This window comes from Bos mutus, chromosome 9 (genome assembly GCF_027580195.1).
Source record: "Bos mutus isolate GX-2022 chromosome 9, NWIPB_WYAK_1.1, whole genome shotgun sequence".
In the NCBI taxonomy this organism is placed as follows: domain Eukaryota; kingdom Metazoa; phylum Chordata; class Mammalia; order Artiodactyla; family Bovidae; genus Bos; species Bos mutus.
This window is the reverse complement of record NC_091625.1, coordinates 38291164-38318033: the sequence shown is the minus strand read 5'-3', so window position 1 is coordinate 38318033 and position 26870 is coordinate 38291164. Positions and strand designations below refer to the sequence as shown.

The 26870-nt window shown below is 40.8% G+C and overlaps 1 protein-coding gene across 4 annotated transcripts in view; it reads right to left on the bottom strand.

Moving 5' to 3' along the window:
- The window catches only part of LAMA4 (laminin subunit alpha 4), a 148164-nt gene extending 122933 nt beyond the window's left edge, over positions 1-25231 (bottom strand). For 2 of the 4 annotated variants that reach the window (XM_005890204.3, XM_070376404.1), the window contains exon 1: positions 24463-25063. In XM_005890204.3, the coding sequence (XP_005890266.2) occupies positions 24463-24657 (195 nt within the window). In that variant the 5' untranslated portion in view covers positions 24658-25063. Of the gene's footprint in view, positions 1-24462; positions 25064-25106 lie in introns of those variants that run through there. The other 2 variants (XM_070376403.1, XM_070376402.1) reach the window with 2 other exon arrangements.
- Between the last annotated feature and the right edge of the window lie 1639 nt (positions 25232-26870).

Here is a 26870-nt window from a genome sequence, read left to right as displayed (position 1 = left end):
GTGCCTTTTTTATCTCTATCACCTATGAATCCTTTCCTCAGTTTCAGACTCAGTTGCTCCTCCTCTGTGTTCACATGGCACTCTGTACACACCTCATTAGAGCACATGGAACATGCTATTACAAATTTTTTTAAAGTCTTTATTGAATTTGTTACAACATTGCTTCTGTTTTTTGGCCATGAGGCACGTGGAATCTTAGCTCCCTGACCAGGGGTCAAACCTGTACCCCCTGCATTGGAAGACAACAAAGTCTTAACCACTGAACTGCCAGTGCAGTCCCAATTGCAAGTTTTAATTTATGCTCCACCCCCGCCCCCCTGAAATCACCATGAGCTCCTTGAGAACAGGGATAGTGTCTTATTCAGCTTTGTATCCTTATTATCTATTAATATTAGAGTAATTAACAAATAGCCAGTAGATGCTGAAAATATGTTAGTTGAAAAAGTGGACTTGAACTTGTAAAGAAAGAACGAAGAGAGGGAAAAGTCATTTAAAAACTTTGAAGAGCAATTTGACAAATCTGAGAAATTAAAACCTCCAGTCATGAATGAGTCTTTAAAAAATATTAAAGAAAAAGGCAAGTCATAGAATAGAAACAGTATAATATTTATATTGTATTTTAAAACATGAAAAATAATTTTATGTTATGTAATGTGTAGGGATGCATGCATATAAAGAAAAGTATAAGAAATAAATTGGAAAAAAAAAAAAGAAATAAATTGAAACCTACCAAATCAGGCAATTTAAGAGTAAAGGAGAGGAGTGAGATTGAAGATATATGGGCAATATTTTATTTCTTAAGATACATGTAGGGGATACAAATGCTCATGAAAAAGAAAGAAAGGAAGAGAAAGAACAAAAGGAAGGAAGAAAAATGAAACGTCCCACTTAGATTGGCTGGCTATTGGATTTCCATGTCTAGACCTGGTGAGGTCTCTAAAATATCATCTCTAGGAAGTGACTAATGTGGTCATGACAATAGATTCAGCTGCCTGTGTATATTAACTTCCTTGTTATTCATCTTATGTACCATTATCACACACAGTTAAAAAAATAAGCAGAAGAACATTCCTTACTTAATTTGTTCTTCCTTTGTTTTCTACCATACAGCTAATAACTACCTCATCTTATGTGGAAGCCTTTCACATGTCTGTATGTCTGTCTAAGTTAAAACATACATCAACTTTTAGATTCTTCTAAAATGTTTAAATGACAATTTGATTTACACTTATTAATTTATTCTGTCAGTAAAGCTATGTGTCCTAGGCTACCTGTGCAATATGGAGGACTTTAAGGGTGCCTATTTATTCTAGTTGGGACTTACCTCTGAAAGCAGGCAAAACCATAACCACACCTGTGATCTCCTCCAACATCCTGAACCCAGTTTTACATTTCATGTACATTTCATCCATTCTTGGAAAATAACTATTCTTTGTTGAAGTGCAAAGGTCTTTTTTAAGTGGTAATCATCCTAAATATTAATTTGGGGTGACAACAGATTTTTAAGTGGTTCTATTAGGGACCACAGTCAGAAAAGTATATGGATATGAGTGTCTCTAACAAAGCATATTTTTGGAATAGCCAGTTATAGACTGAAAAGAAGTAGCGAATTGACTTCTATCCATCTGGAGACTGAAACTGCACCATCTAAAGATGGATTGTACTTCACATATTTGGACCCTTCTTTGATAATTTATAACAATCTGGGAGAAGTGACAGATTTCCCCTGTTCAGTTTATAAAGCATATTTTCAAGGAATCCACATAGATAAGAGATTGTATTCAAAGGAAGGATCCCTTTCAAGTATCAATTTTGATAGATTTCTCAATGAATTGCAGTCAGTTAGTTGTTAAATTCAGAGCATTTCGTAGGTAGGGCAATTTTCTTTTCAAATGTGCTCTCTCTCTCTCTTTTTTCTCCTTATTCTTCCAACAGCTAATAGATCCTCCACTCCCCCTGTAACATATATCTGTAGGTAATTTTTCTTTAGAATTTGCACCCCAAGTTGTCAGAATATGTTGAAAATCTACTCTTTGGCATTTTAAGAAGTGCACACATGTATATCCATGTTCAAGTCCCCATTTGTCAACCATGCATCTGGCAGTGATTCAGCTCAGTAAATATTTGTTGAATGAATCTCTCCTCCAAATATGTTTGCATTGAGGATACCCCCAGATTCTAGACCTCACCGTTTTATCTCCTATGTGTATCGATGTGGTGTACTACAATCTGTTCCTTAGAGAAGCCATAATTCACTGTAGTTAAATCCCCTGGAGACAAACTGGAGCAGTGGAAAGCATGAGATCTGATTCCAATTCCAGTTTTACTAACCTTGCCTGGCTTATTTAACATGAAGTCTCAGGGTTTTGTTTTTTTTTTTTTTTCTGGAAAAAAAAAAAAAGGAAATGATCACCATTTTATCTCCCAGAGTGGTTGTGAGGATCGACTAATATTGTGCATTTAAAGTCCAATGGAAGGGGTTCAATAGCTATTAGTTTTCTGCCTTCCTTTTGGATGTGTCTGTGCCAGCGTTGTCTGTTTTAACTGATAGCTCTTCATTAAGCTCTAAGTCTGTCTTTATGGGACATAGCTCAGCAGTGACACCTGGTTCACTGGCTTTCTTCCTCAGAAGACTTAACTCCCTGAGAACAGAATCTGGATTTTTCTCAGTGTATCCTCAGTGCCTTGCATAGCAGGTGCTTAATGAATATGTAGTGAATGTATCTTGGCATTACAGAATCACAGGATTCCAGAGCTGCCAAGGATGTTAGTGGTTCCCTCATCTAACCTCTCATTTAAAGTTGGGAAAATTGCAACCTAGAAAAATAAGGGACTTCTCTAAAGTCAGTTACATAGAGCAAGTTAATGCCACCTTTAGTGTGCCTTCCACTAAACCACACTTCTTTTTGATGATGATGAGGAAAGTGATGTTAAGAATTGTGCAGGGTTGTGGGACTTCCCTGGCAGTCCAGTGGTTGTGGGACTTCCTGGCAGTCCAGTGCCTTCCAGTGCCCAGGTCACTGGTTGGAGAACTAAGATCCCACATGCCACATGATATGGCCAAAGGGAAAAAAAAAAAAGCGAAGGTTGTGCTGAAGCTCATACCTCATCTGCGGCTGCAAACTGGCCCACATGGTCTATCTCTGCCTTTCCCAGGCATATCTGGGATAAGAATCAACTTTGCTCATGGTTATTAGATTTATGAAGAATCTCATTAAAGTTATTCCATTAGTACCATCTCCTAAATTTCAGAACTGAGTGCTATCAATCATCAAAGGGTCTGAATACTGGTCCCCAGGAGTGCAGGTGAGGGAGTGGGGTGAGACGGGATGGAGCAGTTGGGCAGGTGAGGGAGGAGAACACTGTAAACCTCGCTCAGGTTTGCGGTGAGTGTGTGGCTCAGTTCAGATAGGAAACACTGTCCCTCAGCCCTCTGCATTACTAGATGTGGCATATGGCAATTATTTGTAATTGAAATATAATAATTTATAGCTGGTGTGTTTCAATTTTTAACAGTTTCTATTTCGCGCAGATAGAAATAGACTGTGAAGCAAATAATATAATTACTCACTAAAGAAGTCAACTCTTGTTAGAAGCTGGTTATGTGACATCCAGCTGCATGCCTGACACCTCCCTTGCTTCATTTGAGGGATCTGACAATGGGCCTTGGGAAAGGATGCCCCCTTCATGTAACATATGCAGGTGTTTCCCCTTATGAGTCAGAAGCAGATGTCTCGTTAGGCAGAATGTATGACAGCTTGACACACATCTGGCCCCACCTAGCAGGAAAACTATGACCTGTAAATTGTACTAATAAAATACCATCACTCCCATTTTGACTGGGCCATGAAACCAACACCTTCGTCCTTCAACACTGAAGGAGGTTAGATCCCACACAGAGGGTTTGTGAGTGGCTCAAAGCTTAGGATTGTAAGTTGAACCTACGTGCTGCCTTTGTTGTATTTTACAAGACAAATTTTATGAGGCAAATGACAATGTGATCTAACCCCAAGGGTTCTTATTTGCAGAATGGGAGCAGTAGAATTCATTAAGCTAACATTTTACATCTCTACGTGTCAAGCACTTAGAAGGCTCAGGAGATGGAATCTTTTAGGCCACAAATGAAGTATTTCAGAGTGGTGGTCTATCAGAGACTCTGATGACAGGGCTGTTTTCAAACAGCTCATAAATAAACAAATATATCAAATACTAACTGCTTACAGAAGGCAAGGCAAATGAGTTACCATCCTGAACATTTAGCTCCTCAATTTGGGGAGCTAATTAAAAAACAAAACAAGAGAAAAACTTTTCCAACAAGTTGTAAATCTATACTCACAAAATGTTAACTACAATATCATGAACTGTTCATAAGTTCTATTATTTTTAGAACATGAATGATATTCAAAGTTGGTATAGAATTTCCATTCTTTTCATCTTATTTGGGATTATTTCCCACAGTTTTTCTCCTTAACTTCCCTCCTCTAAAATTTTATTTTATGATTTTGGTAAAATACTATTTAGTTTAAATCTTTATTTCATTCCATTTTACATTGATAAATACCATAAATAACCTGCACATTTTATTTTTAGTAAAAATTCTGAAGGGTAGTTTCAGAATCACTTTACAATCTGGTATCATCTGTTTGTAGCTTTTAAATTTTGTTCCCAAATTACTGTTTTGATCCAGATAGTTATTCTGTTAAAGCATGTTTATAAAAGTGATGGTAAAGTACACAAAGTGAAAAGAAAATGACTGTAGAGATGACAATTCCTCAAGTGCCGTAGATCTGTTCTCTGCACTGCTGTTTTAATGACAGCAAAATAATACACATTTATGAAAGGAAATGGATGAGGAAGGCTGAGAGTATTTGATTTAAAGTAATTTTGTTATCTGTCATATAAGGCGGGGAAAATTGTACTGATTTTAAAGCGATCGTTTAGTTACAGATGTTTCCAGACCCCTTCCCTGATCCAAGGAAACAAAATACCATTCAACAACAAGCCCAGATTTAGAGATGGGGCTTGTTCCAATATAAACATTTCTTAGCTAGACCTTCTCCATGAAAGTGCATAGTCAATTTTTCCATATACAGTGGGAAAGACAAAGCTTTTAGCTTAAAAGGCATTCTTGCCCGTGGCACAGAGCTCCTGGAATGAACAGCCTAGGACACCATGGTTCACTGAATGCTGATTTGTTCATCAGAAGTATATGACAGGATTATGTCAGAAAGCACATGTGCCACAAATAGAAAACTCAGCACCGTTTTGGCTTCAGTGTTTGGTATGGTCATTTACTCGCTCTGCGTCTCTCTTTGATGTAGCACTGTTTACCCAGGGCCCAGTTTAGTGTGTGGCACAAAGCAGGTATTCCACAAATAAGGAAAGCATGAACTATTTTCTGGAGCAGCTATTATCCTGAAGGCACTTGGCCAGGCAATTTGGGGAACCAGAAGATGAATTATGGATACTTCTGGCCTGCAGGAGGTTAGTTGGGGCATTTAAGGTATATATGTAACTTACTATAATATACAGTAGAAAGTGCTAAGAGTCATAATATAGGAGAAGTACAGAGAAATGCTGAGAGCGTGAAGAGGAAGGGAAATTTACTTTTAACCTGGAGGTGGGTAGTGGATCAAGATGATCCTTCAGAGGAGGCAGCATCTGTGCAGCATTTTCTTGAAAGAGAACACTGAAGCCAAAAGGCTGGAAAACACAAGACGGTTTTTAATCACTTCCCATAAGGCAGAGAGGCTGGTACTCATATTCCTCTCATTGTTTTATTGCTTCAAGTAGGCATCCTCCCTGCTCCCTTCCTCCCAGCCCCCAGTAACCTTCAATAAAAGCCACCAGATGGAATGACTTTTTTTTTTTTACTTTCTGGGATTTTCTTTGGAAGGATTAGTTTAATATTAGCAATTAAACTCATGTGACATCTTCAGCAACCTTCTGGCTTACAGTATACCCACACGGAGATACCACTTTCTGTCTACACCACCTTCTGTTTTCATAGATAACACGGGAGGCATGCCCTAAACCCCGAACTAAGTGTTAGGTATGCCTAGAAGCCTCATTAATTCCTTGTCGTCACCGGGATCCCATGAAGAACTGTTATGTAGCTAGGAGTTAGGAGTTTGGAACTGACAATAATTTCCAAGTCAAAATTTGTGCATAGGGATAATGCCATTCAACTATAAGAAGAGAATATTTTCATATTATCCTCTTTCATTCTGCTATCTAATGCATTTTAAGCAAAAGTGAGATGAGCCAAAGCATGATAATAGAAATACCTGGTTGTATGGCCCTCTCAGTAGCTATAAGATTGATTTAATTGATTGAGAATCTATTAATAATTAAAGCAAGAACCTTGTGCACTTGGGTTTTTTTACTCTACTGTCAATAGCCCAGTCACTGAACAGTTGAAACAGAGCAAAACTCTATCCTCATTTAAAGCTTTGACTGCTATTTCAGTTTTTTCTCCTTTTAAAAAGTTTGTAAATTTCTTAGATGATGTGAGCTAAGTTCCAAGGAAATCCATGCTGACTCATGACTTTGAGGAGAGAGCACATTTTCTAGATGAATTTATGTTAGCAGATTTAAAAAAGAGAGACTGTAATCAAAGGAAAATCAAAACAGTTTAGATAATCAGAGATGAAGATACAATGTCTTAAAATCTAAACAAGGGTACAACACTTGTTAGCTTTCAAAACAACTGAATGGGAGAGCAGACAAAAAGATGTTCTGCAAAAAGAAAACAACAAAAGGCTTATTTCCACTGAACATTTTGATATATTGCAGGTCCAAAAACACAGGTCACAGGAAAAATGTACTTCACCTGCCAAAATAATCACAGATAGTCTTTGAGAGTAGGAAGAGCCCAGCCCTTTAATAAAGCCCAGAGATTTTAAGCACCTTACAAAGAGTATTATCATTCCCCCATAAAGATAATTACTTGATCTTACAAATATATTTATATTTTCCTAGATACAGTATTACTTTCACCATACTGAGGATCTTCCCCACAACAAAGATCGGGAGGATAACAAGGGATGATGGTGCCCACTGTTTGGAAAGTGAACCGTTGAGTGCGCAGCAGGTTAGAGCTGTTCTGCCTCCCAGAGACCTTTTTATTTTGCTGACTACGTGGGGGCTGCCCTAACCCCCTGAAGTCTTTCTTATTTCTCATTCCCTATTAGACTCGGGGCACATCTAAGCAGTGCTATTTCTGGGGCAATCCCTGGATTTTGTGTGTGGAGGTGGGGGGTACGTCTCTGGTGGTTCAGTGGTAAAGAATCCGCCTGCCAGTGCAGGAGATGAAGGTTTAATCCCTGTGTCGGGAAAATCCACTGGAGAAGGAAATACCCACTCCAGTATTCTTGCCTGGGAAATCCCATGGACAGAGGAGCCTAGCAGGCTGGATTTCAGGGGCAGTCCCTGGATTTTACTAACTATAGTTCTGTTGGGAATTGGTAGATTGTCTTTGAGAAACTTTCTGTTAGAAGAGTAGGGTGACTTGGCTTTGAGATCAGCAGTGAAAAAGCTCCACAGATAAAAATGGAGATGCTGAAACTCAGAACTGTTACAGAGCGGTTTGGGACAGTCACAGTGGGGTACAACTGCCAGAAGAGACCACATTTAATTTTCTGCATTAATTCCTCAACTTGTAATTGTTTTGCATGATGAGAGGGAAATTTCTTAAAGTCATGTGGAAACCTGAATGATGACTGTGTGCAGCAGGAAAGGCAGACATAATGTGGTCTGGGAATTTTTAAACTTAGTTCTTCAATTGTTTTAAAACAAAAGGGTGATTGTTCATTTTTGAAGTAGATCTTTTTTCTTTCCTCCTTTTGAGATCCAGGATGTGTTGTTTATTTTTATATGACCATCAGAAAAACTCTAGCCGGAAATTCTGAAATCTTACTGCACTTGAAAGCTTTCTTTTTAAGTATAGGTGCTGAAAGCATAATTGAAGAGATCAGTAGCCATATGGGGCCTAAGCAAAAATTATTGAAAGGAAAGAAGCTACGAGTAGTGTGGTTATAAATTAAATTAAAAATTTGGATAAATATACTGATCAAAAGCCAAGAGAATTTCTGATATCTTAGTAGTTAAATTATTTAGGAATAAGGCATCAATGGTGATATGTCACAACAAGAAAGTGAACATGGATACACTCTTGTCTGATCCAACTTGTTTAATATCCCAACACACAGATCACCAGATGTTTCTCACCCCTATTATTTGCCTTGGTTATGGTGGCACCCCACCCCAGTACTTTTGCCTAGAAAATCCCATGGACGGAGGAGCCTGGTAGGCTGCAGTCCATGGGGTCGCTAGAATCGGACACGACTGAGCGACTTAGCAGCAGCAGCAGCAGCAGCATGGTGCCCATGCTGTGATTCAGTAGGACAAAAGGATTGCTCTAAAAGTCAGGAAACTTGAGGTGGTTCTAGTTCTGGAAACCTGCTGTGGGACCTTGAGGAAGTGACTTAGCTTCAGGCTCCAATTTCCTCCTCTTTCAATGGTATTTGTGGCATGATGCTTTTTAGGCTTTTCCCATCCTAATGATCTAGAATTCTGTAAACCTTCCTGCTGTTTCATATTTGTTCCATGCTATGAAACTTTGAGCAAATTATTTAACATGTCCACATTTTGGAAAGTGAACATGTTAGTAGCTCAGTCATGTCCAACTCTTTGTAACCCATGGACTGTAGCTTCTGTCCATGGGATTTCCCAGGCAAGAATACTGGAGTGGGTAGCCCTTCCCTTCTTCAGATCCTCCTGACCGAGGGATGGAACCCCAGTCTCTGGCATTGCAGGCAGATTCTTTTTTGTCTGAGCCACCAGGGAAGCCTAACACTAACATATTTATATAAATTAGACTGATAACAGCTAGCCTGCCTGGTTTGCAAGGAATAAAGGTGGAAATATATATGAATATATCTTGTAAATCATGGAAGCTTTTAAGTATTAACATTGTTTTTTGATTAAGTTAGTCATTGGAAATTCCATTATTTTTCATTTATAAATAACATTTGTCCAATATCAGCAGCTTTTTGAAAGTTGTGCTCTTTAAACTTGGGTTGAGATATATAGGGAGCTTTCCTAATTTATCAGAAGATCAGTTCTGTCTCAGTATTCTGAACATATGTCATAAGGCAAAATAAAATATCTGGCAGCTTGCTTTAATGACACTGTGAAAAGCTTAAGGTGTCACTTTTTTATTCAAATAAAAAAAGATAAAGTTTAAAGTATTTATTTTCTCCCTTTTAGTAGACATAGCATTCATAGTGGAAGCATTTTGGCCTTTGGAGATGAAGGACTACAGATGGTTGTAATCCTGTGTTGAGGGAGGGGAAAGTAAGACCAAGAGTTATCTTTTTAGGTCAGAGTGCAGGTGATAAAGGGTGGTTAGATTTTAAGTTAAGATGATGTTAATAATGATGAAATAATTGGTTTAGAAAAGTAAGAACCATGCAAACATCTGACTGTTCCTATGAGGGCTGAAAGATACCATCATCTGCTCTGCCCAATACCACTCTCCAAAACTTTACAAAACTCATTTGCTGTTTTGCTCAGCATTCCCAGGTAATAACTGAGACAAAAGTGGAATTTCCTAATTTCCTAGGAAAGGGCCAGAAATATCTTCTGACAGGAACAGGAAGCATAAAAATATCTCTCAGGAGAGCACCAATTGTTTAGAGATTTCTAGCTTGTGTTTGGGGCTGCAGCAGAGGTGCTTGGAGCACCGGAAGCTCTGCAATCAGCAGTTCACAGTGACTCTGAGGGAGGTGTGTGTAACACAGAGACAATGCCTAGGAAGCACTAATTTGAATGAGACTTTGGGCAACATTTTGGAGATCCGTCATGATTTAGAATATCAGCTTGGAAGCGCCCAGTATCATGATTCTCAAACACTGTAGAGCAAAGAATTCCCTTTTTCTCTTTCTACATGAGGGAAATCTCAAATAGAATTCACCTATGAAACTGATTAAAAAGATACACTGGTTAAAGGAAGCAGAGTCCCTGCTTCTTGCTGCTCACACTCCCACACCCTAAGTTGTACCTGAGGCAGGGCATTTTCATGAAGCCTCAGTTTGAAAGCTACTGATTTAGTAGGTCTTGTGTTAAAAGGTCTCTAAAGAGATTTTTCCCTATGACGTATTTACAGTTCTACAATTGTATTGCAATAATATAGTACAATTCTACAGTAGCACCTCTGACTCCTCTGTCATCCTTGCTCTCCAAAACATGGCAAGTGATCTAATAAAATCTCTGCAATGACATCAGCATCTGTTTTCTCTGTTGTAGACCATGGCCACCATCTAAATCCAGACCCTTCTTACTTTCTCCTGGACAATTACCAATACATGTTACTCTGGTTCCAGGCTCCCTGTTGCCTACTGCCTTATCCGTCCAATAGCCCCTTTCCAGATCAGTGTTGATGAATTCTCATTGAGCTTCTTTATGCTTTGAAGTTTTCAGTGACTCATTGTTGTCCAGTCCCACCAATTTGGACTATCTCCCTTTTCAGAAGAACCTTGTGTCTTTGATCTTTATTTATCTGATCCCCTCAGCTTGAATTTTCCTCAGTCTTAAAGATTCAACTTAAATGTCACCTATTCCATGAAGTCACCTATGAACTTCCCACTAGAAGTGAATATTCCTTCTAAACCCTCCTAAATAAGAGTTTTGATAACATACCAATTTAGTTGTCGTACACTATTAGTTACTTATTTTATCTCTTTGACTGTGTTCTATGCATCCTTGTAGCATACAAAGCAAGTTGCTGAGGTAGTAGGTACCCTTTGGAAATAAGAAAACAAAAACATTGATGCTGATCAATCAAGTGTCTCTGGACACCTAAGGAATACAAAGTGGCAATATAAGACTGAATATACTTTTATTCATATTTCAAAATATCTAATAAAATTAATTGTGACATGCTCATAGAAACATACAACTGAACTGAAATGCTAAATTTTTGTGTTTGTTTTGCTTTTGGCTGAAGTTAATACAGAGTGATAACACATTATTTTATCAGAAGCTCTCTTTTGCTGTTATAAATTACTTTGCCTCATTAAAAACTGAGATACTGCATAACATACTTCCCTTGGTAGGTGTTATTGACTCAATTATGTGTACCGCTCCCTGCCCTACCCCCATCCAATTCATATGTTAAAGTTCTGTGCATGATATCAGTGTATTTGGATGTAGTGCATATAAAGAGGTAATAAAGGTTTAGTGAGATCATAAGGGTAAGTCCTTAATCTGATAGAACTGATGTTTTTATGAAAGAGGATGATCTCACTCTCTCTCTTTCTCTCTCTCTACATGTGCACAGAATAAAGGCCATGTGAGGACTCAAAGAGAGGATGGTCATTTACAAGTCAGGAAGAGAGCTCTCACCAGAAACCAATCCTGACAACTTGATTCCAGACTGCTAGGCTCCAGAAAGGTGAGAAAATAAATTTCTATCGTTTAAATCTCCCAGTCTGTGCTATAACATCATGGCAGCCCAAGCAAACTACTACAGTAAGCAAAACAGTTCCAAACCAGAGACTAGAGGAACAGGAGAAGCAGTAGAGATTCTTGGGCCTGACGATCTGGGGAAGCACTGCTCTAACACCTTCCTTTCTCCAAGGTTAACAACAGACCCCACAAGTGACTGCTAGCAGAGCTGTCCTAGTTCAGGAGGGCAGAGGCTACCTGGGTTTGTTCCAGATGGAATCACTGATGCCTTGCCTGGTTCCTCTCAGCTCTTAGCCACTTTGAGCTGAGTGAGTAACTCACTTATTTCAGACATGTTATTTTATTAATATATAGTGCTTGAAAATTCCTAGGAAAGAAGTTAACAGCCTATATGTCTTTTAGGTCTGACTTGAAACCTGCAGTTTCTAAGCTCCCTTTCTTTCCATACTGTCATTTATAGAGAAAAAAAATTGAAAGATAAACAGTTTCTAAGCCTTCACTCAGTTTTCTTATAGTGGACATACTTTGTCTAATCACTTCCCCTGAGTCTCTGCCTTTACTACAGTTCAAGTTCTTTCTTTAGCTTTCTATCAAGGTCTTTCAAGTTATAGGTTCCTAATGTAAACTCAGGATGCCACTGAAGCGACTAATGTTTAGCTTAGGTGGAGATAAATAAATACATACACATTCAGATATTATGTCAATCTTTAAGGCTTTTCTGCCCAAAGAAGAACCTCCCATTGTTACTGAGATGATAGAGTGAGTTTACTCTGGAACTTGAAAAACAAGTCAAAGTATAAACATACCACTAATTCAGTGTTCTTTAAATAAACTCATCAGCTACTAAGACCACTCTGGCATTCCTGGATGATACCGGGGACCCTTGTTAGCTGAGCAACTGTAAGACACTCTGAGATTTAGAAACAGATGTTAGAGGATATTTACAAGACAGATTAAAAGCTTGGAGTCAGATTCCCTGCGTTGTGACCTTGAATGAGTAACTCAATTTTTTATTCAACTTCTATATGACTCAGTTTCCTCATCTATAGACTAATAGTGCTAATAGTAGTACCTTCCTCATTATGTTACGAGCAAAACTAATAATAGAGTGTCTCAAACAATGCCTAGGACACAGCAAGTGCTAAGCAGGTGCTTAGGCATTAAAAGAATGACAGCTGTCCTGTAAGGTTGTTATAAAATAACAAGGGGCCCTCTCAGGGCTGAGGCTGCATCAGAGAGACCTGGAATCATCCAGGAGGGTGGGGACTACTCCACTGATGCAGGAAGAGACAGAGGCTCTGTCTCAGGAGCACTTTCCTGCAAGTCTCAGCCCCGTCTAGAAAAGCACTAGCTTGAGGACTAGCCTTGGCAATTTTCATTTTGGGGAACTAGCTCTTCCAAATCTCTTGTCAGTATCTTTCTAGTTTATATCAGAGACCATACTCCTCCCTCCCCAAAGTCACATCATCCTCCCTATAGAAAGCCTCCCTTATTAGCAAAAGAAACATTATAATCCCACTATTTTGAGTCTGGAAATACCCTGTTTTCAAGAAGACTCCATGAGTAAATTCTCCCCATCTCCACTCCCTTCCTCTGAAGGACACAGAGTCTCCAGTGGTCCTGTTCCTAGGCTGCATGTGCTGGGAGGAGAGTAGTGTAGGAGAGAGTAGAAACCTTCCCTCTCATTTCATGTCTTTCTTGACATCCCCATCTGGAACACCTACTATGTGCTCGCCAGGCTTTCAGGAAGTGATGTTCGAAGCAGCGGTTTTCTTTGAAGTTTGAATTTTATTCTGAAGTGTACCTTTCCAGGTCAGGCACTAGTACTGGGGTGAACCTGTAAGCTCTCTCACTAGCCTCTTGCAGCCATGATTTAGTTTTATATTTTAGGCCTCTTTGTAATTACGTCAAAAACACTTCCTTTTCTGGATTCTCAATTTCCTGAAGTCCATTAAAGTCTAAGCCCAGCTGCACTTTTGAGGCTAGTGGTTCTCATCCTTTAATGTGCCTGTGAACAACCTGGGCATCTGGTAGAAAATGCAGATTCTGATTCTTGAGTGGGACCTGGGAGTCTGCATGCCCAACACCAGCCCATGTGCTGCTGGCGCTGCTGCCCTTGGGCCATGCTTGGTGTCTCCATGACGTCAACTCCTCCTCCCCATAGTCATTCACGCTCCTGGGCAATTCTGATACACTGACGATTCTGATTTCCAGAAAGGTCCTTTCAAAAAATATTTGCTTTCAAATGTTGAGTTCTGATTTCTGCCCAGGCTGGAAAAGGCTATCAAATTAGGCTTCCTCTTTACCTTATCATAAAGGCTCAGTTGGGAGCAGCGATACTGTGTCTATTATAATACAGTGATTTCAGTTGATGTTTATGATGAGTCAGTAATCTCTCACTGGCTCTTCCTTCCTTTTGCAGAGTGAAAAGACAGTCTCCTCTCTGGACCCTCGGTCACAGGTCACTTAAGTGTTAGAAGACACATGGACATGAGTCCCCATGTCCCTCATCTTGTCTATTGTCATACTTCCTGTTTTTCCATGTGGAGCTTAATGCTTAGAGTCACCCTGAAGTGTCTGGAGGGGCAGACAGCAGTATCCAGGAACCCTGATGTGGGAGACTGTAAATGTTCATTGGGTACACTTAGGTCTCTGTCCTGGATACTGCCTGGGAACCTCCTGAGTGAGTCACCTTGGAAAGGCTCATGTCCATGGCTGGGCCAGTGCTCTGTTCTGCATTCCATCCTCAGTCCTGCCCCTGGGGTTCTGAGGAAGCAGGAACAAGGACTCTGTTAAACCATTCCCATCCACCCTCTTCACCAGATCAGGACCCCATGTTTCCCTCTACATCTTTGGGTTCTAACTAGGACAGAAGCTGGACTCTGAGTGATTCTGTTCCTTAAGTTGGCTTCTCTTTAACAGTTTATAATTTGATCTATTTATTAGACAATTATAGAACTTTGTTGGTTGCATTAACCTTGACTTTGTTAATTTTGTTGTTTTATTCTTTTCGAGTCACCCTGGGAGGTGAAGGGACTTGTTCAGGTTCCTTTAACTGATAAGGGTGATATGATTGTCAGTGGCATGGCCAAGAACCAGAATAGTTAGTTCCAGACTCACAGTTCAGTGCTTTTTCCCACTCTACTCAATTCTGGGAGACTTTCCTATTGATAATTCAACTTAAGGTTAACTAGAAACAGTAAAGAGTGAAGTGATAGTATATTGCATGCATGCCTGCTTAGTCATGACTGATTCTTTGCAACCCTATGGACTATAGCCCGCTAGGCTCTTCTGTCCATGGGATTCTTCAGGCAAAAATACTGGAGTGGGTTGCCATTTCCTCCTCTAGGGATAGTATATTAGAAGTAATAAGTTTTTTTTTTTTTTTCTTAAAGATATCTATATCTATCTATCTATCTATCTATGTATCAGTTCAGTTCAGTTCAGTCGCTCAGTCGTGTCCGACTCTTTGCGACCCCATGAATCGCAGCACGCCAGGCCTCCCTGTCCATCACCAACTCCCAGAGTTCACTCAGACTCACGTCCATCGAGTCAGTGATGCCATTCAGCCATCTCATCCTCTGTCGTCCCCTTCTTGTCCTGCCCCCAATCCCTCCCAGCATCATGGTCTTTTCCAATGAGTCAACTCTTTGCATGAGGTGGCCCAAGTACTGGAGTTTCAGCTTTAGCATCATTCCTTCCAAAGAAATCCCAGGGCTGATCTCCTTCACAATGGACTGGTTGGATCTCCTTGCAGTCCAAGGGACTCTCAAGAGTCTTCTCCAACACCACAGTTCAAAAGCATCAATTCTTCGGCACTCAGCCTTCTTCACAGTCCAACTCTCATGTCCATACATGACCACAGGAAAAATCATAGCCTTGACTAGACGGACTTTTGTTGGCAAAGTAATGTCTCTGCTTTTGAATATGCTATCTAGGTTGGTCATAACTTTCCTTCCAAGGAGTAAGGGTCTTTTAATTTCAAGGCTGCAGTCATATATATATTACTGTTGATGTTTAGTCACTAAATCATATCTGACTCTTTGGGGACCCCATGGACTATAGCCCTCCAGGCTCCTCTATTCATGGGATTTCCCAGACAAGAATATGGGATCGCCATTTCCTTCTCCAGGGGCTTCCTGACCCAGGGATCAAACCTGTGTCTCCTGCATTGGCAGGCAGATTCTTTACCACCAGGGCTCAATGGTAAAGAATCCACCTGCAAAGTGGGAGACCTGGGTTCGATCCCTGGGTCGAGAAAATCCCTTGGAGGAGGGCATGGCAACCCACTCCAGTATTCTTGACTGGAAAATCCCCATAGAGGAACTTGGTGGGCTATAGTCCATGGAGTTGCAAAGAGTCAGACATGACTGAGCAACTAAGCACAGCACACATATGTAAAACACTTAATGATTCCCAGTTCTAAAGCTAAAGATGATTAAGTCCCTTGAAACAATTTGAAAGAAAATAAGGCTGGAAGTCAGAAGACATGATTCCTGGCACTGCTGCTTGTGAGCTTTGTGTCCTTGAGTGAAGCACCTCAACCCCTCTAAGACTCAACTTCCTTACCTATAAAATGAGAGGGTTTGAATCCCTAAACTCCCCTTCCGGATCTAATATCCTGTGATCCCTTTGATTTTACAGTTCCCACTGCAAGGTCCAATAGAGTTACACATCCAGTGATAACCACCCACTGGCTGGCATTCAAACAGGTCTCCTCTATGCTGAACTCTGTGCTGCAGTAGAGGCTTCAGGGCTTGTCTCTGGTTTAAGTCGCATTTCAAGGTGTCTGCTGGCATTAATCACAACAGACAATAATTCCAAGGGAACAATACAGAATGAGGCAATCATTCATGCACCACAAAGAAACACTGGCCGGTCTCCAGGCTTTCAGACTCAGTTCAGCCTCCAAATAACAGGCACTTAGCACCTCACCTGTGACCTGAGGATTGACAGAATCACAGATGACAGAACCGCTCTGCTGTTCCCAGACTAATAGCATACCAACAGGAAGAGAGGTTACACTTAGGGCACACTTAGCTTGTCAGATTATAGCCCTGTTTATCAAAGGGTAGCATACACACTGGGACTGTGAATCTTGAAAGGCACTATAGAATAATTCTGCTATGGAAGAAGAAGCCAGCCATGATTTTAAACCCTGATTTTGCTCTGGCTCTTGTGATTCTAAATGGTTCTACAGCCCTGGCATCCCATAATTCAAAGCTTTGCTAGACAGTTGTCTTGCCTTCTGCTGGTGTCTATAAAATGCATCCTTTGGTCCCACATTTAGCTTTTTAGAGCTGCTCAGTGCAGGGTGCCATGCGGTAGTTCACTTTGTAAATAGACAACAGCATAGCACGTAGCAGTCACGCCCACGGTGAATTTAAGTGAGGACGTCTTTGATCTCTAGACGTCCCGATCTCCTTTAAAGCAACCATGCCACTCCCTGTAATGGAGGGCATAATTTCAAAATAAATATTAATATACAGAGTCTGCACTGTGCTCGAGAGTCCTGTTAGCTGTAGAATGCAGCACGGATCACTGCTCTAGTCTCCAAGAGACTTGGGCTAATGCAGCTTTTAGTGTTATGGGATTTCTCCAACTCATTGGTTCCCATGGAGTCATAAACGTTGATACTTGACTCCATTTAGGTAAACACTAGAATCTCTAGCTTCCAAGAAAACACAACACACAAACTAAGAAATTCCTGGAAGTGAAAAGAGGGCCATATTGCATGTTACTCAATATGACCACTCCTCTCTTTTTTTTAAGAATTTATTTCTTTGTGTATTTTTTTTTCCTTTACGTACAGGATTTGGGCTTTAATATGGACATTTTCCCACTACCATTCATCTTCGGAATGCTGTTTTCCCCAAGTTTCTCAGGATAAAAAGACTCAGATTCAGAGCTGCACTGCTGGCAGCTGAATTTCATTAAGACTTTGATGGGAAACTTAAGTTGGAATTACAAACATCTGTGGTTAAACTTCCCTTTAGTAAACCATTTCCCAGAATTTAACTGTACCACACGAGGAGCAAAAAGAAAAAACAGCTGAAAAAAGAATGCTGCTCTTTGGCAAATGCTGGAGTAGATACTTAAATATTCTTCTATGTGATGACTATATCTCAGTCAAGTAGCAGATTACCTGCTTTAGAAAACACGTGATTGTTTGGAAATGCTAAGTTTTGGAACTCAGAGCATGTGCTGATGATCTGATTTTAATGGTTTCTGATCAATCAAATGTCTCAGAATTATGTCTGGCCATCATTATTTGGTTACTTTGAGCAAGGAAAAACTCCATTCCTAAAGGAGAGGAGTATTGTGGCATTATATGTTTAAGGAAATTATAACAAGTCAGATTTGAGAATTTAATTATTAATGGGGGAAAAAAGTTATAGTCCTTGTCATATCAAATTTATTGCGTTTTTTCTTTTTGTTTAACTTTTTCGAGATTTTGAAAAACTCATTCATTTTTCTTAACTACTCAGATTCCTGGGGAAAGGTTATGTTTAAAGAACCATTAGGGATACAATGATTATAATAATTAAGCTAGTTTCCTTCTCCAATGTTGAATAATCAACAAATTTGTAAGCCAAAGTTGAGAGTAATCAAATTTACAGAATAAATAAAAATTTAGATGAAAATAAGCAAATACTACAAACATAAATTTGCAGGTAGATAAAAACAGATAGTGGAAGGAAGAGGGTGAGGAGGGAAGGAGAGAAGAGAGAATGAGGGCAAACGTTGCATTAGGCAGCTTCTATACATAATTTCACTTAAATTTCACAAATAAGGCAAATACATTTGTACTCATTTTAAACCAAACAAACCAAGCCTCTGAGCTAATCTGCCTAAAAGTCAAACAGCTAGAAAGCAGGGGAGCTAGATTCCTACCACATCTGTCCGGCCAGATGCGCACATTACGCCTTTGATGAAAGGTGAATTTCAAATGTAAAGCAGAGGACTGCAAATAAACAGTCTTCAGGCTGAACTGGACCATCAGCTGTGCTTCCCTCAGGGCATTAAAAAAATTGAGTCAGCAATTTCACTGAAGAATCCAGATTCTATCTTCTCGTTAAACACAGAGGTGGGTGCCCCCAGGAGAGGCACGCTTCCTCTGCTGTTTCTTGGGCCCCATCACTCATAGGACATGTTCCTTTCACTGCCCAGTTGTTTTTTGCTTGGCCTCTATAAAAATCTGAGCTTCAAAACTTTCTCTGTCCCATAGGATCAGCAATTCTGTTTCTAGGTATATACCCAAAAGAACTGAAAGAAGAAACTCAAATGGATAATTGTAGACCAATGTTCATAGCAAAACTTTTCATAGCAGCCAAAAGGTAGAAACAACTCAATGTCCACCAACAGGTAAATGGATAAACAAAATGCGATATACACATAGAATAGAATATCATTCAGCCTTAAAAAGGAATGAAATTTGGACACATGCTACAAAATGGATGAAGCCTGAACACGTTATAGTGAGTGCAGTAAGGCAGATAAGAAAAGACAAGTAGATTCCACTTATATGAGATACCTAGAGTAGAATGGTGGCTGCCAGGGCCTGGGGAAAAGGCTAATGGGAATTATTGTTTAATGTATACAGTATTGAGTTTCAGTTGGGAAGATGAAAAAGCTTTGAGATGGATGGTGGTGATGATGATGGATGGCAATGGATGATGATGAATGGTGAATGTACCTGATGTCATTTACAAATGGTTAAAATAGTAAATTTTGTGTATATTTTACCACAATTAAAATTTTTTCTTCTGGTTACATCTGAGAACTTTAGGATCACAGCAAATGGAATTCTCTGTTTTTCAGCAATCTTATAATAAATTCTGTAATATAGGCCATGTAATTTGTGCTATTCATCTAGCAGGTCAGGTGTCAGTTGCTCAGTCATGTCCGACTCTTTGCGACCCCATGGACTGTATCCCGCCAGACTCCTCTGTCCATGGAATTCTCCAGGCAAGAATACTGGAGTGGGTTGCCATTTCCTTCTCCAGGGGATCTTTCCCACCCAGGGATTGAACCCAGGTCTCCTGTATTGCAAGCAGATTCTTTACCATCTGAGAGCCACCAGGGAAGCCCTGCATAAATGGTCTTTGAATGGTATTTTATATACCTTCATTTTATTCCCAAACTTTGACAAAAATTATTTCCACATATAGTTCTATTTACCTAGCCACACTTTCCCAGATACTCTTGCAAGTTGAATTACTTTCATAAACTCCTTCCTAGCTGTGCCACTTACCAGGTAGGATGCCTGGGCAAATGCTCTGTGCCTCAGTTTCCATGTTTGTAAAATGAGATGATGACTATGCCAGTCTATTGAACTGTTATGAGGGTTAAAGGAAGTAACTCATGGCAAGTGCTTAGGCCAGTGTCCAACACATGGTAAATACTCAATGAATGTCATCTATAGGCCACGGTATTACCATTATTATTGTTGTTGTTGTTGTTACTATATGCCAGTTCTTCTAAAACAATGTTTCCTATGAGCCTTCTTCAGTGTTTGATGAGTGGCTGTGCTCTGCTCTCCTACCCCAGGAGTAGTACTTTTTCTATATTACCCCCATGGCATTAGTGATAGTCATTCTTACAGAACATGAATTCATTCTGCTTTATATAGTGGCTATATATATATCTTTCTATCCTAGATTGCTTACTCCTTGAGGGTTGGAATGTGACTGCTTTTTTTTGTGTTCCTCCTGGCCCTTGCTTTATTGCTGTTTACATGGCAGAACTCAAAACCTCCTCTTTGGAGGATATTGAATGAAATAGGCTTCCCAGGTGGCACAGTGATAGTGAATCTGCCTGCCAAATGCAGGAGATGCAAGAGACGCAGGTTTGATCCCTGGGATGGGAAGATCCTCTGGAGTAGGAAACAGCAACCCATTCCAATATTCTTGCCTGGGAAATTCCACGGACAGAGGAGCCTGGTGGGCTACAGTCCATGGGGTCACAGAGAGTCAGACAGAGTCAGACCGACAGAGCACACACACACATAAGCACACACACACTGTGTGTCAGGGTGGATGTGAGGGTGTCAAATTACCAACCACACTGTTGAAGAACGTACAGAATGATGGCCCAGGCCAGTGACTGGAAGTCTTAGTGTGAATTCTACAGAGCCTCTTTCAAAGTCTGGGAGCAAGATAAGGAAAAGGAAAGCAGATAGTGAAAGAGATCTAAGCTGTCTTTTAATAAACATACTGCAGTCCTTTAGTGGCCAGGCACCTAACTATGTGTTGGAGTACAGGATCACAAATAGACCATGAAGGGAGTCTAGAAGAAAAGTACATCAGAATGAGTCTCCTTCATAGTGCTTGTCTTTAGCAAGCAGGTTTGTCTTATGCAGGGTATACTTGTACATGCAGTTCATGGGGCACAATTTTCTTGGAGGGAAGCTAACAGCAGCAGCAGCAAAACCCAGGAGATAAACTAGGTTTATTGGGAGATAAACTCCTGTTTTCCCCTGTCAGAGAAGTTTGCTCAATATTGTCAGTTATTTCCCTTATTTTCTCAATAACCTACCAAAGGCAGTAACAGTGCTGTGGCACTCCACCACTTCACACTTTGCCCCTCCAGCAGAGTCCCCATTCTCCTTCTGAGTCTCTGGGTGGCTTCTTTCCAGCCACAAAGAATATAGACAAATGGTGATATTAAGTAAAACAGCACCATAAAGTCCTGAGAAATATGCCCAACTAATGGTTTCTTTTAATCAACCTCTAACCTAGAGTTTGTGACCTTGTTTAACTCCTGCTTCTTTCTGATAGACAAGAATGTCACTCTTTCCAAGGACACTTGGATACCCTCCTCTGGGGATGTTACTCTCTCTGTCCCTGCATCCCCGCCTGTTCTTCTGCGTCTCCATATTGGCCACGAAGATTTGTGCCTAGTTTCAATTGTGCCTATTATTCACTTGTATAATAAAATTAAGACTTTGTTTTCTTAAATGTGGAATATTAGGATACTAAATCTACTTTATGACACTACCTAGTTTCCCCTTTCCCCACCCCTACCTACTGAAAATCATTGTTGTCACCATATACTCAGGAATAATGGACTCAGTAAAGTATCTGCTTATATAAAAAAACAAAGCTAGTGTTTTCCTCACCTAGATAGTGAGGAAATCCTGCCAACTAGCACAGAGTTACCCATGGGTGCTCCTCTTTTCACATTCTCTGCATCCTGAGGGAAGCTTGTGCTTATTTTAGAAGGTAGGGAGGGGCCTTCCTTCTTGGTCAGCCAGCACATCCCATCCTTTTCCTCAATGTACATTCAGTGCGTATGTTCTCCAACTCACACTGTGCACCAGTGTGCCTACCTCTGTGCTGAGGGTGGAGGGCTCGGGTGGAGAGGATGTCAGTCCTGCTATGGAGGAGCATGGGGAACCTTAGAAAGACCACCAGCCTAGCACCTTCCACTGCTCCATGCTTGCGTTAATATTTTTCTTCCTTCCCTTTGAAGGCAAATTGAGGAATAACCATTTATATACACACATATATACACACATGTATATATCCAATTCAAATAAAATGAATATTTTTAGACTATCCTTCCATCCACTTCTTGAACCTCCCACGAATAATGTTCTGTATGAACCCATGTTCTCTTTCTATAGATGAAAATACAGCCTCCTGAACCAATTCATCAGAGTGGCTGTACCATGTTATTAAATCTCCAGAATGTATTTGATTTCAGGTCTCCTTCCTGGCTATAAAGAGCATGGGAAACCCGACTGGTGGGGCACTGGGATCGCTGTGGGACCACAGGCTGACTGGAGGCATTATGTGAAACTATGCAGTGGGAACATAATTACCCCAATCCCACCCTTTCTACATCATATACTTTGAATGACTAATAGCTTCTTTCTGTTTCCCTAAACCAAAAACCTCAATGGGCATTCTGAACCTATTAGTCTCTGACAGTGTTACAAATTTAACTCACTACAGGACATTCTTTTTGATTGAAAAGGTACAGACAAGCAATATTAAGTAAAATAGCAGCATAAAAATAAACTTCTGAGAAATATTCCCAAATAAGGGTCTCTTTCAGTCCAATAATCCATGTATTGCTCATAATAATAATAAAGACAACACTTGGGATGTATAAAGCATTTCCAGTCAGTCACTGTGTTAAGCCCTCTATGTATTTTATCTAATTTCATCACAGTTAGTATATGAAGTATAATGTAGACATCAGTAACTTCTCTAAGCCTCAGTTTCTTTATCTGCAAGTTGGGCATCTGTAGTTTGCTCAAGGTAAGGAGCACAGAAGCTAAAATTTGAGCTTGGGATCATCAGACTGCAAAGCCTGCAATCTAAAACTCTGATGTGCTGACTTCATATTATTTCACTGGGTATGTGAGGGCATAAGAAATTGTTTGGGGTTTCAGCAATAAATTTAAGTTTCCCTAAGAATAAAATAATGATTTTCTTACTTTTTGTGAGAGGAGAATTACAAAAAGTTATGTGCGCCTGTCTTTTTAGAATTAGCAGGTAAAAATACAGAATGCCCAGATAAACTGAATTTCAGATCAACAATGAAAAATCTTTTTAGCATAAATACATCTCATGAAATATTTGAGATATAACTAAAAATCTATTTGTTGTTTTTCTGAAATTCAAATTTAATTGGGTGTCCTGTATTCTGTCTGGCATTCCTACTCTTAAGTCAAGCATTTCATCCTGGAACTTTCCACACTCAAAGCAACAGGTGGAGATAATGCTTCCTGAGGGGTTGATTCCAAGCCTGTAGAGAAGTGAAGCCTTCCCACTGTGTGGAGTGTCTCCCGATCTGGCTTCTCTCCGAATCTGAGTACAAAGTTGACTAGAAGGCATGCCTCTCTTTCTCATGGGGATTACATTTCACATCACAATAGGGGTTAGTATGCTCTGGCCCTACCCATCCTCCCCTCATTTTAGGGCGTGGGTAGAGCTCACTCCTGGAGAAGGACCATCTTCACGCAGCATATCTTATCAGTAGTAATTAATAAAGCTACAGTTATACTAACAATTAGTAGGACTAGTAGCAATAATCCAGACTTCAGTGCTGTTAGAAATGGCATCAATCCACATAATAGCTTTGGTTCTACAGTTGCTGTAACCATAGCTATAGGGTGTGTGTATGTGTGTCTTCTTAGGTCAACTGCTCTTTCTTTTCCCATGAACTTAGGTGACTTCATTTTCCTCCTACTTAGCATCCCCCACGCACTGGACATGCTATTGTCTGTCTTGGCTAAAGGAGCTTTTAAATCACTTACTCTGGATCCATCTTCCTTTACCCAATTTCTACACTTTGGTTATGTTTTCAATGTAAATGCTATTGCAAGGAATTCAAACAACAGCTCTTTGACTATCATCAATAGCATATATTCATCATTTTTACATTTGGTTTGGGGCTTGACTTTCATCATGACCTCTTGTTTCTGGAATATAATGGCCCCTGTCTATTTAAGGTATTTGCTCTGCAGTTTCCTAACAGCTTCTTTGGTGCCCTCACCCACCCCTCACCCTCCCCTGTTGCTGAGGACCTTCTGATTAATTTGTGACCGAAAGATTGGCTGCGCACTGCTGTTCCTACTGTCCTAATATCACGGAGAGGAGGAGCAGGAAGCCAGTGGCAGGGCACGCACATTATGAGGTGTGATTTGACAAAAATGCCTCTACTGGAACATACAAACGGCAGAAAGTCACAGAAGTGCCACTGTGGCCCTAGGTGAGAGTCTAGCCTACTGACTCAGAGTATTCAGGACACATGCCCTTTTGCCAGCTCGAACAAGGACGTGTTCCAAAGTCTCCGCTCTCAACTCACAAAGTCCAAATCCAAAGTAAAACTCTTTATTTCAAGTTTCTGAACTGACCTCGTCCAGGTGAAACTCTCAAGGCGGGTGGAAAAGGGAAGGCGGGGGAGGGGAACAACGAGTGTGGCACACGCAGCACGGGGCGCAGGTGCCCCAGTCGGGTGACAACGGCAGGGGCACTGTACCTTGGGAGCAGGCGGCAGGCTTCCGGGAGCCACGCGGGGCTCGCTGGTCTCAGGCGGGTCTAGTCGGCCGAACGCTGAGCTCCCTTCGATGTCAAAAGGGAAGGCGCTGCCGTCCCCAGACGCGGCGCGGGAGCAGGCGGCGCCGCAGAGGAGCCACAGGGGCAGGACTCCGCACCAGGCTGAGCTCAAAGCCATCTCTCCGCTGACATCCGACAGGGCTCGTCCAGGGGCTCGGCCACTCTTAGTCCTTGCCAGTCCCCGCTGTGATGCGGTGGTGCCTCGCTTATGGTACCTTCTCTGCGTCTGCGGTATCCAGATGTGGGAACTCAGGGCAGCCCCGGGAGCAACTTAGTAGAAAAAGGGAGAGTGAGAGAGTAAGCTAGAGCCGGCCTCCCTCCCTGCCTCCCTCTCTCTTCTTTCTCTCTCCCCTCTGTTTCCCTCTCTCACTTTCTCTCTCTCTCCCCAGAGACACTGGCTAAAGAATGTACAGATGGATGAAGCTAAAGCTCAGCATGGAGCGGCGGATGGGTTTGGGACGAGCCCGGGAGCGGAGGCCACCTCCTGTCCCCGGCGGTCGGGTGGGGACTAAGGGTTGCGCTGCCCTGGCTTCCTTCCCACACCCATTCTTACCACTCCCTTTTTACCTTCTCTTCCAGGACCTCCCCCTCCAAGCTGGTCTTTCAGGCACTCTGGCTGGGCCTTTCCTGGCGTCCTCCCCTCCCCTCTCAGTTTGGAGCCCCTCCAAGTGCCCCAGATGAATATTCAGCTTTTGTAATTGCTTCCTCACTTCTCTTATTTATTTAGCTAAGGTGCCGGATGTCTTATCTATATTTATGCAGATCTTTTATGTGGCCCCGCTGGTTTGCAGGAAAGTGGGTGGGAAAGGGATTCGGGCTGGAGCCAGAGGTGGATGCTCCCAGATGGCAGGGAAGAGGGCACCCACTTCCTTGGGCAGCTTTCTCCTTTTCTAGGGATAGGCTGCTGCGGTCTTTGTGCTCATACCTTCCCTGGAGACTGGCTGGCCACCCTCTTCCTCCCAATAGTCCTCACCCAGAGGGCTTGGGAAAAGAATATCTTTCACTCCAGCGCTGGAAAATGACTTCATTACTCAAATGCATGAACTTTTATTTACAAAGAACATCTTGTTTTCCTCCTAAAGCGGTGCTTTGTAAGGGGCCCGAAACAAGGCTTGCAGTGTATGAGCCTGTCAAATATACTGCCTATAGCCCGACCTCTTCCTCTTGGCCTGTAATCTCATGCCTACTACATCTGTCTGTCATGTAACCTTTCCAAGACTTTGGGGTGAAGTTGAGCTACAGTTATGTTGGGGTACCCATGTGGATGGGTCGGTGGCCCCTACAGCTAAGATACCTTTGCATTCATGGGCTTTATAAGGAGCTTTAAACATTTCCATGAGACCCAAACATGTCTTTAAAAGATTAGATGAGACACTCATACAATGACACTTAAGTTCTGAGGTGTTTGAAATCACTCACAATTGTCATGCAATAAAACATTTCAATAAACCTGTTAGCTCTATTTATAGGACAAAAATCATTTTATCTAAGACACTTAAGTTCTGAGGTGTTTGAAATCACTCACAATTGTCGTGCAATAAAACATTTCAATAAACCTGTTAGCTCTATTTATAGGACAAAAATCATTTTATCTAAGGATATACAAAGCAGCCATTTATTTTGCACCTATCATATGCCAGATACTTTGCATGTGTTATTTGTAAGCCTCACAGCATTTTTGCAAAATAGGACTATTATTTCTTTTTTATAGAATTAAAAAGGGAGGTTCTGAAAGACTAGGACATTTGCCCATCACACAGCTGGTAGAAAGCTGGACTCAGTTCTCACTGATTCCAAAACTATCTTTCACATTTATACCACACTGAAACTTGCGAAATAAAGGCCACAAATTCAGAGACAGAAGAGATGACATGTCCGTTTTTTTGGAGTACCTTCTAGGTGTCAAAAGTTTGCATTATGTAATTTATTTCCATTTTGACTATAATGAGGTAAGTATTGTTATATACATTTGGTAATAGGTATGTGGTAAAAGTACTACTAGAACAGGTAAATCTGATGCTAAAGTCATTGATTTTTCAAGAACAAAATGGTATAGTGCAAAAGTACCAAAGCTGGAAGAAGCAAAAAGCTTTCCTATATCCCAAAGTATCTGTAATGTTCTCATTTTAAGATATAAAAATAGTATTGTAATGAACCATTAAGCTAATTTACGATCATCTTCTTCCACATAAGCTGGTTAACTTGCTAAATTAAGTAAAAGAACTTAAGCATATATATTTGGTTTGGTTGGTTCTTCAAGAAACTTATTTTGGGAGACAAGATGACCAGACTCTAAAGGGGAAAAGCTTGATGTTCAAATATCCTGGCCCA